Genomic DNA, 12,717 nt, shown 5'->3' with positions numbered 1-12,717 from the left:
TACTGTTTGTAATATCAGTCATATAGATTTAGGTCAATAGCAGAGATGTGCAAGTTTGTTAATACCTTGTTTAGAAAAAGATTTTATTTTAGAAGGATAGTGGAAAAGAGATTGAAAATCTAAATTTGCAGCTTTACTCATCATGATAACTTAACACTGATTTTAAAAATAATATAGATAGTTTCAGTGCATCCAAAGTCAAATTTAAACAGCTGTTCAGTTCTCATGCCAAAATTGCAGGGCCAAAAAATAGCTAGGGAGCTGTTTCAGGCCAGCTGGGGCAATGATGCATTAATGCTCCATGAAGAGCATCCCTGGACAAAGTGCACCCTCTGGGGACAACAGTGAATGCAGAGTATTATTTTAAAAAGGATTCCTTTTATTCTTTACCAGCAAATGTTGTACTGACAACAAATGGTGGTGAAATCTGGTGGTTTGTCTGACAAATGGGACTTCTGCTTTTAAACAAATGTAATAAAAAGGACACGGCATTACCATAAATTTTTCATGTTGAGCGCAGTAATGTCTACTGTAAGAGAGCAGTCTCCTGAGAAAACAGAGAAGTCCCTCAACATGTTTACTGGGGCAGAAGATGGATAATTGGATCATCTGGGGTCACTTGCCTTTATAAAAAAACACAGAAATCTTGTTATATTTCATTTTAGTTTAACCCTTTTGATGGTTAAATCAGTACATGGGAAAGCAAAGACTCTTAAGTACATAACATTGGTGCTCAATCTTATTTATTTATTTATTTTTTAGGTTTGATCTAGTAGCCAATGGTGGTGCCTCCTTAACACTGAGCTTTGAGCGTGCTCCATTTATGACCCAATACCGTACTGTATGGATCCCCTGGAATGTTTTCTATGTCATGGATACGCTTGTAATGAAAAAAGAGGAAAATGACATCCCTAGTTGTGACCTTAGTGGCTTTGTGAGACCCAGCCCTATTATTGTTTCATCACCATTGTCAACATTCTTCAGATCATCTCCAGAAGAAAGCCCTATCATACCGGAAACACAGGTAAAAAAAAAAAAAACATATTTTGAATGTGTTGATATACTTATTATCAACAAACTTAAGAGATATAAATGTGTCTGACTGGTCTTTGCTTTTAATTGACATTAAAATCATCTCTAATGTAATTATATTTTTGTTGTGATATGAGAACCATCATTGTGCTTAGATTATTAGATTTAATGATAGTCATTACAGTTATGTACACTACGCTTCTTAATGATTTTTCACCCATTGAACATTGCTGCACACTTTATTTGGATTTTTAAGTAGTGCTTTCGTTTTTTTCTATTTGAGTGATATAATCGAATGTGTTGTCTTGTTATATTCTAGATATGCCACATGTTCTGTTGCTAGGCTACAGCTAGCAGATTATCATAAAAGTAGCAACGAGTGGTTAGTCTTTGAGCTCTAACATCACAATTCTACCTTTTCAAAAAATCATACACTTGACCATCTTTTTTAGTACAATTCCTATTTAGCACTAAAAAGCTTATTTTTAACCAGTTAGAATTTGGAACCTTGCCTTGTGTCTGTAATAACATCTTTGCCGAAGAATAAAACTGCCTCAGAATTGAATACAACAGTAATATTGGAGAGAAAAGTAGTGATCTGAAGGATTTTATATATACCTGCAGATCAAAGGCAGAAAATCCATTAACTTAAATCAGTTAATCAATGATACCTCTTCCAAACCCCCCCTAATTGGTACAATTACATTTGCAAACTGCTTGCTGAGGTACATTGATACACCCACAGTTATTATGTGGTTAGTATATTTTTTTGTGTTGTTTTTTAAGCAGTTAACAAATGATTACATTGTATAACTATTTCACAAGTAGGGAAATTCAACATACTCTCTGTCTATCTGTTATCTTTGATACATAATAATGTCATGCTGCACATGATGAAATTACTTTTTTACTCAACATAATATTCTCAAACCTGGTTAATCTAATTCATGGCTGTGGAATGGACTTTTATTATATTTATTTAGAAATTCAATAATAAACTCCTAATCAACAGCTGGCCATTCCTTTAGGTTGTGGTGGGACCTACTTCAACTACAATATAAAGTGGTGCCACATAAATGTGGCTGCCACTAAGTGTGTTGATTCCACAGTGTTCCTTATTTTGTATTTCCTACTGTTAATGAACATGTACTTGGTGCTAAGAACACGATCATCTGGCAATAAATATGGTTACATTGTGAATGATCATGGAGAATTTTGCTGTTTTCAGCATAAAAATAACAAGACACACTGCAGATCTTACTAATCATTAAAAGTGTAAGTTGATGTGCCCCATGATATGATACAAAATTTCATCCTTTACTCAAGAACAGAAAGCCCCAAAGTTAACTGAAGCGAGAATTGAGTGATGGAGTAGATGAGACTGCTCCAGACTGCTTAGAAAGGAGAAGGCAAGGTGACAACTTGTTTATTGAAAAAGCACAACAAAAGTAAAGAATATAATTTAGAGTTTGCTAAATAAATAGTATGCCTTTAGGGTTCACCTACAAATAAATTAAAGGGAAATGCTGTGGGTTTTGCTCTTTAATCTAGGCATCGAAAAGAAGGGTCAAATTACTTAACAAATCTGAGTTTCACAGATATAGCATACCATTACACAAAAATAAAAAACTAAGTCCCAAAACACATACATTTATATGTTGTACATGAGCCTGTAGGCTGTATAACTGAGTAGTCCAAAACTGAGGCATGCAGTAGTGTGAAACTATGAAATTGTAATGTTTAGTAAATTCAAAATATGCCGGCATATATTTTATTAAAACATGCATCATGGGTTCATTCTAGCTCAGTGTCATAGTTTTTATGGAGAAGTACGTTTGTAGTTTCCACTAGGTATATTTTTAAAGCCCTGTAGAAGTACAAGCAGAGATTTTGTTCTAGATGTTTAAATATACACTGTAATGCTATGCCCTGCTCACACCATATTTCCCATTAATTGAGATTTGTTTCAAATCTCTTTATAGTTGTGTCCTTAATTTACATTACATTCATTTCTTGATCATATAATTTGTACACCCTTTTTCCTTGTTTCTTCTGCGATTCTGTGCTCCAAAGTAGAATATTTTCGTACATTATTTATGTGCACCTTATTGTTAATTTCACTATGACAATATACCTTTATATAAAAGAGTGAATACTATTGATTTGTATAACTGGATATTGAAGGAATATGAATATTGGTGGTAACACTAGCTTAATAAACTAATGAATCACAATAAAAGACATCTGAGAGTAATAATAAAGAACATCTAACTAGTATGATGTCCTAAAATACAGCAAAAGATTAATTGCAAACACTTGGGATATTATTTATAATAATTTTGGCTTATATGCCAAATAAAAGACTTGGGACTGGCTGAATGTGCATATATTCATTTTGCTGTAAATTTTGTAGCAGCTCAATCTTTACCAGCAGTAGATTTTGCGTTGCTTTTTCTATGATGAAAACCATAACCTATTTTTTGTACTGCATTCTGAGATGGCTATAAATCTTTAACTGCAAACACACACCCAGATTGATCAGGGATTGAACAGATATGATATATACATCTATGTATGATAGAAAAAAATGTAATGGCATGCAACACTGTAATGTAAACTTTGTTCACTATAATAGGATTCATAACACTAAATGTATAGCCATAGTAACCATATAAAATGTTATAAACCCCCATTTGATCCCTTTAACAAGAATCAAGTTCTAATAAGTTTTGATACAACACATTTTATATTTCTTCACAAAAATACATTAGCACTGCTAGAAATTTTTCTTTTCAACAGTAAATTGCTTGGAAAACATCATCTTTCACTGTTAATTCAGAAGAAACTATGAATTCATTACATATCACAACATTTTAAGTTCTTGTTTAAGTGAATTGTGATGTGTACATAATACAATGAAATTCTTGCTTGCATGTCTTCTAAAGAGTGGTAAAAGTAATAAAAAACCAACAGACACAAAAAAGACCATAAATACAAGAAATCTAAATAGAAGAGATAATAAAGTCATTTTCAGTATGAGTGGATGTTGAATAACTCTTATGACCTGCAGAGAAAAACAGTCCTCGTATGCAGAAATAAAAATGGTAATGGTAATGTACCATTTGAAAGAAAGAGAAAAATGACTGCAGGATGGCAGAGTTATACTTGGCTTGAGTGCCAGTAATATTTTGTGCCAACTTCACAACTCCCTGTAGTACATTGTAGCTCTGAGCTAAGCAAGTTCCAAACACTAATGTTATGCAGTCAGTTAAGATGGTCTCCACTGTGCAGCTGTACAAGATGGCATAGCCAAGATATGTTGTGCCCAATTCAGGGTATCAGAGGTGTTGACTCCAAAAAATACTGCACAACATCCACTCTGATGTTCACAGTAGTGTAGTCACACTCTCAGGGTTACATTTAATAATGTTTGATGAAACAATATATGTTCTCCAAATAAAATACGAATTTGACACAAAGAAATTAAAATTCTTAACAGCCGTACAATGGATTAATATTAAGGACCACCAGAGTAACAATAAAATATTCTTCAGAGAGCAGGTCAGTTAGTTAAATGGAATTATTCAGCGAAAAGAGAAAGCAAAAAACACAAGAAAGCAATGTAACAAACAAATTAATTTCATAGCAATTGATGCAGCTGATTTTTATTCAAAGTAAATTGATAATTAACTGATAAAATCTTTATTTTTTTCTTTCTGAGTGTCTCAGTTGCTAAATTGCATTTATAATACTTCTGTATTCACACCTGAAGCATTTAGCATTTTTCTGTTTTGAGTCATTTTTCAAATAGAATAACTCAACTGTTAGTAAAAAAAAATCCCCAGTTGTAGTAATAGTGGTGTTCACATAGAAGGTGAATTTTTTTTCTACTTCAGAAAGTTTTAAGCTGTTTCATTTGAGCCAATTACAGCAGTATATGTGTGAAATTGTAATATTTTGCATAAGAATACACTTGTTTGTTTGTAGGATTATCAAGTCACAATAAGTTCACCAAATTCTGCCCAGCCTGCTTTTGAAATAGTGACACCATCTGCGATTTCCAATATTTATTAATTTTGAAAAGCCATATCAATGGTTTTAAATAAGTGCATTCTAATATTAATACTGGGGAGGGTTTATATCAAACAGTTCATTTAAAAGAATGCAGTGCTATGTTAGGATGGCAAGCCAAAACAAAAGGTAAACATATAGAAATGCAATCATAGCATGCTTGCCTATGGGCTGCTACAAACTGTTCAGCAATTATTATTTCTGCAATGATCCAGAAAATGAAGTTCAATAAAACAGTTTAAACTAAAATAACTATTCATAATATTAATTCTTTTTTTATATAATAGTTGCATGCCTCACATTTAGCTGAGTTACTGTAATGTGACCTTCCTTTACACTCTGATAGTGTTTTACTGACTTTGTGAAAATACCTTAGCACTATACTGTATGCAAGAGTCATGTTTGACACAGCAGTAAATTCTTTCTTTCCTATATCATACAGTATGACTTATCCTGGTGAAGACTGCAGTGTAGTAACTTGTGGAAAATGTTAAAAAAAAAAAAAGCTAAAATAATAATGTCTGATTTAGCTTAGTTACTGCAAAAATTTATTTATTACTCATTTACTCTTACATAGTATGACCTTAATAAAAGATCAATTTGTTCTTAATGATGCTTATAAAGCATACTATAAGTAAATAAGTTATTTATCTCTGTGCAGTGTGGCATATTATGAAAATTTGATCCACTAGAAAGGTAACTTATGAACTTGAATGATTCACAGATCTAATGTTTGAATACGTAATATCAAGAGAACTATGTCTCAGTTAAGCCACTCCTGACTGTTCTAAAATTAAATTATTTTGCACAGATTAATAACCACTTAACAGATGCTTTGTAAGTATAATTATCACCAAAAGAAACCTTTTCTATGTTCTCGTTACATAACTGTAAATGATTAATAGATTCATGTTTGTAGTACTTAGAGTACTAATAAATTTCCTAATAAAAAAAAAATTCAAACAAGTCTTATTTTCCAGCTTTGCAGTATTTCATCTTGTTGATTACATTTGTTGCCATCACTTTGCAGTACAATACACAGACAGCTGACTGATAGCAGGAATGGTGTTGTATTTATACTTACAGTATAAAGGAGAGTCATTGTTAAATTTTGTGTATCAGCTGTTGGTTTTAGTGGAAGAAGTCTTTTATTATTCTTTTTCCTGACATACCAAAACTATAGCAGAGTTAAATGTACATATGAATTCAACCTGCTGCAGCATGCTTTGCACAATAAGTAGATAATTTTTGAGGATAACATTTTAAACATCGTGTGTCCTCCTAATCTTCTTTTGCTTAAGCTCAAAAGGCACAGCTCATTAAATATTTCATCATAATTCATCCCCTGTAGCCGTGGAATCAGACTAGTTGCTCTTCTCTGGACTTCTTCTAGTTGTGTTATGTCCTTTTTGTAGCCTGGAGACCAAAATTGCTCAAAACCAAGCAAATTAACTCACATAATACTGCTTGAATGTATATTTGGAGCAGCTTCAGCTGGATCTGAAAAAGAACAGTGCAAACCACTTCAGAACTGAAATATCAATGGAGCTAGGTAGTACTAGGTTGTTGTACTGTGTTAGCCATTATGAATGTAGAGAAAAGCCAAGCAAAATGACACCTTTTTAGTTAGCCAATAAAAGGTGTCATTTTGCTTGGCTTTTCTCTACAGTACGTTCATAATGGCTAACACGGTACAACAACCTAGTACTACAGACATACAAGACACCGAAATGTACCGCTACTACATGGAATTGAAGACCCGGTGAATGGAGCTAGGAAAAGAAATATTGTAATAAGTGAAACTGTAGCTTGGTACATTAGTTGCAGTATATATACTGTACTGAACTGTTCTTTTGAACAGTTTGTGCTATTTACATAGAAAACATAATTTATGTAATTAATATTGGTTATATAAAATTAAATTACAAGTTAAAGCCAATAAAACATTTCTGAATGTGAATATGTTTTACAGAGTTCATACCTATGCCTGCTACTTAATTCAATATATGAATGAAAAATAGAAATAAATGATCATTCAAACTAAACCTTTTTCTCATCAGGTGCTTCAAGAGGAGACTGCAATCCCTGGAAGTGATCTGAAACTTTTCTATTTGAGCTCACGTGCGGCAGGTTATAAACCTGTCCTCAAAGTGACTATGACTCTATCAACTATCCCATTCAATCTGATGAAAGTCCATCTAATGGTTGCAGTGGTGGGAAGGCTATTTCAAAAGTGGTTTCCAGCTTCTCCAAATCTGTCTTATACCTTCATATGGGACAAGACGGATGCCTACAATCAAAAGGTCTATGGATTATCAGAGGCAGTTGGCAAGTATAATTTATGATGCTGTAAATCTCGCCTTCTCAACTTATTCAAGTAAAAAGTCCTTTTCTTCAGCAATAAGTATATTAAGAGAATAGCATGTTGTGTTAGAGTATACAGTAAATATCTGCATGTAGTTCAAATTATATTTATTTGGTCATCATACATTTCTGTCTTATTGGTCAAGAATTTTATTTATTCATACATTTCTGGACTCGCTCAGCTCAGAATCTTGGTTGCCAAAACCTAGGGCCCCAGTCTACCGCAAGACGTACTCATACATGCCGTTCTCACTTAGTCACAGGATTATACTAGCTAATTTAAAGTTACCAGTCATCCTGATATACATTTTTTTAGGATGTATAAGGGTAAGTCTAGTCCCCTTAGAAAAACTCAAAACAGATAGAAACCCACCCAGCATTCTTGTGGAGCGGTACAGCAGCAGCACTATTACATCTGTGCACATTATGCATTTAATTATATTATAGATAGACAGATACTTTATTAATCCCAAGGGGAAATTCAGATTTTATGCTAAAACACATGAATTTTACCTTTTCAAAATGCACCCATTAAAACAACTGTAACATGTTAATTTCCTCAAAATACACTTCACCTTTAAAATAATTTTCTGACAAAGCACCCCACACAATTTAAATAGCAACTTCAAAACTATCCCTGTCATTCTAGTAATCTGATGTAGATGCTCCACTTTCTTTTTAATTATGGTGAAAAATGAACACAGAATGTATTAGGCCATAACAGGACAACAGAATGTTTTCAGCTAATGTAAATGAAAACTAAGCAGCTAAGCTTTACTTTTCTTTCCACCCACTGACATACAGTATTTACAGAGTCTGATTTTTATGCTTTAGTGCAGGGGTGTCAAACTCCAGTCCTGGAGGGCCGCAGTGGCTGCAGGTTTTCATTCTAACCATCGTCTTAATTAGTGACCAGTTTTTGCTACAAATTACTTCATTTAATTAACTTGACTCGGGCTATTTAGTTGTTTAATTTTCCTTATTTAGCATCCAGACAATAATGAGACACAAAACAAGCCGCCACATCACACATTATCTGAAAATAAAAAAAAGGTGAAGGTCTCAGTAAGGTTGATCTCTCAGCTCACCAAAACACTTTGACGATGTTCTTATGAAAAACAGAAAATCAACAGTTTTGGAAACGTCAGCTGTGGCAGAATGAGGGCAACAACAAGCTGTGGAATTAAATAACGAATTTAATTAACAGCAAGAATTGGCTTCTCATTAAGAATCTGATTGGAGTTTGAAGCCCCAGTTTAGCTGGTCATCTGTTGGCTTGTTATATGTCTCATTTCTGTTTGGCTGCATTTTAATGAGGAAACGAATCAATTCAGAGGACTGAATCCTTCTAACAGGGCTACTAAAATTCAATTAGCAGTGAAAACAGGTCACTGATTAGGAAAAGGGTTAGAATGAAAACCTGTAGCAGCTGCAACCCTCCAGGCCTTAATGTGTGGCCAGGAGCCAGCAAGACAAAGATACATCTGTGAAACAACATTTTTTTTCATCAGTGATGAAAGCTGTCACTAACTTGTCAAGAAAGTAAGCAGTCATCTTAGATCTAACAATAAGCCATCTTAACTATAGGTATATACAATTGTGCTGTACAAATTCACAGATTTAAAATATTAATTTGCCATTCAAGTACTCATAACTATATATTTGTTCCAAAGTTATACTGTAGATATTCCTTGTATTATTTTCATTTTTCAGTGTCAGTTGGGTTTGAATATGAATCGTGTTTGGACCTTATTCTTTGGGAGAAAAGAACTGCAGTTTTACAAGGATATGAGCTTGATGCATCTAATATGGGTGGCTGGACACTGAGTAATCACCATGTGCTAGATGTTCAGAATGGTAAGAAATGTTTTCAGTAAGTAATTCTCCATTGAAGGAAATAAGATGTGTAATATACAAATGATTGTTTAATTATTAATATCAAATTAATGTCATGAATAATCACTTTTTGACATTATTAATCAGATTGTTACTGATGTTTAAATATAGCTTAATGAGTTCATTTGGAAGAATGAAAGGATGAAAATGCTCACTTACTAAAGACCTTCACTTTGAGTTCATAAAAATCATATTTTGTGAGCCAGAAAGCATTAAATATAAATACTTAAAAAAAATGTTAAGACATCCGATCATAAACCAAAAAAATGATTGTCACTCCCTTTACAGAGGGTGAATCGATTGAGGCTTTAAATTATGTTAAGGAGTAGAGTTTGACAAGCAGTGACTTTTCAAAGTGACGCATGTCTAATTGAATAAACGAAGTGATTAGTTGTAATGACAAGCTGGATGAGCCAGAGAAATTCATTCTCAGGAGGGGGAATGAGGACATTGACAGGTGTTTGCATGGGCACGCTGAAATGCTGCAATAAATATTCTAATGAAGATGAAATATTGTTCATCATCCCATTTCAAGATAATAGAGGAGAGTTGTGAAGGACCAATCTTTCAAGGTAATGACAGAATAAATCAGGTGCAATAACGTTGTGTGCTGACTTGTAGTATTCATATGATGAAAATTATAGAACTTAGCTATTTAAGGAAAATGACAGTCTCTACCTTTTCTTGAAGAATGAAACCTAACTAGACAGAGATTTGCACTTGGATTTAACCCTTTTATGCAGGGTGTGCCTCTAGTAAATAAAAGCACTCACTGTTAGAATCTGCAACTACAGAGATAATGCTAATAACCATAATTATACATCTGGTTGTCTAATAAAATAAAACTCAAGCAATCAATCTTAGCGAGAGAGGAACTGCTTTTTTTCCTTTTCTGTTTTTCTCTCTCTTAACATTGCCATGAGTGACACTAAACCCTGCAGTTTGTTTGGATTGGTGCCAGTTGCTCTTGAAAGTTTGTGAACCTTTAGTCTGGGTGATTGTTGAAGCTGTTAAGGCCCGCAGTTAATTTTTCAACACAAATGTAGAATTATGTAACCTCTGTGTTAGATACGTTGGTTTCAATTTTTTATAGTCAGTGAACCCTTCCATCACAAACTATAAACATTTTTCTGCAAAACACATTGAGAATGTGTAATATTTGCTTTTTTATCTTTTAAAAAAATGCCAGATTCCTATCATACTTCACTCTCCATTAAACACAATATCATTATGCGTTATTTCCTTTCTTTAACATCTCTTACATTGACAGCATGTGCTTTTTTCACAATCAAACCAAAAATAATAATGGTCCATTACTGTGCCATTTCTATCAAGTGTAGTGACAGCATTGGTCTGTTTACTTCAGTAAAGTAGCTCTACCATATATCTTCTGCCATTATTTCATCCTATCTGAGTCCCAGTAGGATGTATCTGGCATTCTTCTGTATGATTACTAAACCACATTTTTTATGATACTGTGATATGACATCGTCCTAAATCACTGGGACATATTTCAAACACAAACAAACCAAAATGTCTGTGTGAAATATTTACAACACAGCATAGTAACCCTATTAAAATAATGTGTGCCTTTCGGTTTTTGTTCTACAGAAAGGTGCATTCCCTATCTGTTATTTTTTTTAAAAAAAAAAAAAGTCCTTTAAGCGTTGTTTGTAAGGCATATTTTGTTTGTCTTTACCATAAATGTGCATCTGGCAAAAAAAGTGGACATGCCAATATAGAGTCAAATAGTAGAGTGACAGTTCAGCATATGTCAGCAAAGCAACTTTGTGAGAACCTGCAGTTCTGCACTAAGGACACTACCTCAGTTCTTCAAAGAATGTTTTAGGAGGCCAGTTAGATTACTCTGTTTTGCATGCAGTTGATGGTTTTGCAAAACCTTTCCTTACCCTAAAATAAATTCACAATCACAGAATGAAAATAGCCTCCAAACAATCTTTAAGAGATGATTATCACTGATCTTGCATTTTACATGGATAAGTATTTTCAGTTTGACCCAGGAAAATGCACTCCATATCATTCCAGCAGCACTGTAATTTTTAGTATTAGAACCAAGCATTCAGGTCTGTAGATTTTATTTGATGTACTTTGCGCATTAACCTGTCGTTTTTATGGAGATCAATGTCAATGATTTATCTGACTATATCCCATTTATCCAGTGGTTGGTATTTTTATTTTATTATCTGTATTTTTCTCCATTAAACTTTGTGAAATAGCCTGTTAGCATCAGGTAACTTAGTGATACAGTATATGGCACTTTATACAAATACCACTGCGCCTGCTCATACATTAGAACTTAAAAAATCATTTTAAATCTTAGAACTTGACTGACAGTACCTCCCATATGCAGCTGAATGAAAGCACTGCCAAACATTTCGCTCAAGTAACTGTTCTGCAATCACTCCAAATGATCCAATTCAGAAGTGTACTTGTGACACAATTTTGTTGTGTCATATAAAGGATAATTACAACTGAAATAGATTTTTTTTCCAGTAACTTTGCATCAACATTTTCTGCAGCTGGCACTTAAAAAAACAAAGACGGGTTGTCAAACTACCTCAAATGGTCCTGTCTTTCCTGATACTCAAAATTACTAACTTAATTTCAGTAGTTTATGTTTATCAGTAGTAGTATTTTTCTGCTCTACTCATCCGATTATGGAATAGGAATATTCAGTTTCACAATACATTTGGGAAATCGATCAACTATTTTTGTACTGAATGATCAAATCAAATCAAAATCTCTACTGTTCAAAAACTTTGAGTTTCTCATTTGACAATCTAGAATTTCAGGAGTTAGATCAATTAATTGTCTTCGGCATTCCATTATTCTTCTTCTTTCAGCTGCTGTTTTTCCATGTCTTCCTGTCCTCTACATCTTGCTCTGTGACACCCACCACCTGCATGTCCTTCCTCTTTTCCTCTTACCTGGCAGCTCTATCCTTATTGTTTGCAACTTTTACTCAACTTCCAACCAGCTTTTCAGGTTCTTACTAACCAGAACTTTTTTTAGAGTTTAATATATGTTTTTCTTTTTCTAAGTATTGTCTTCTTTATCTGTAAAGGACTTGCTTTGCTTGGTACCTTATTGAAGTACTGTTCACATGTGTTTGTTTCACATTTAAATTTCTTTATTTTCTGTTGTTCTCAAGAGAGTTTTCTGAATGATTTTGAAGTAGCACATCATTAACAAGCAATTAAGATTTTTGTCTCGGCCAATCAGTCCAGTTTTGTATAGACATTAAGGCCATCATTATTTTACACATTTTCTGGGTCACAGTCGTATTAGGCTAAGCTGTACTGTCCAGGCCTCCCATCTCCAACTTTCTGCAGA

At 33.6% G+C, this 12,717-nt stretch overlaps 1 protein-coding gene across 15 annotated transcripts in view; it reads left to right on the top strand.

Annotated features, from left to right (window-relative positions):
* The window catches only part of tenm3 (teneurin transmembrane protein 3), an 842,281-nt gene that overhangs the window by 767,795 nt on the left and 61,769 nt on the right, over positions 1-12,717 (top strand). For all 15 annotated transcript variants that reach the window (XM_039751049.1, XM_039751058.1, XM_039751057.1 and 12 more), the window contains 3 exons: positions 763-1,024; positions 7,164-7,431; positions 9,181-9,324. In XM_039751049.1, coding sequence (XP_039606983.1) covers positions 763-1,024; positions 7,164-7,431; positions 9,181-9,324 — 674 coding nt within the window. The remainder of the gene's footprint in view (positions 1-762; positions 1,025-7,163; positions 7,432-9,180; positions 9,325-12,717) is intronic.

This window comes from Polypterus senegalus, chromosome 4 (assembly GCF_016835505.1).
Source record: "Polypterus senegalus isolate Bchr_013 chromosome 4, ASM1683550v1, whole genome shotgun sequence".
Taxonomy (NCBI): domain Eukaryota; kingdom Metazoa; phylum Chordata; class Cladistia; order Polypteriformes; family Polypteridae; genus Polypterus; species Polypterus senegalus.
This window is presented reverse-complemented; position numbering and strand designations above follow the sequence as displayed.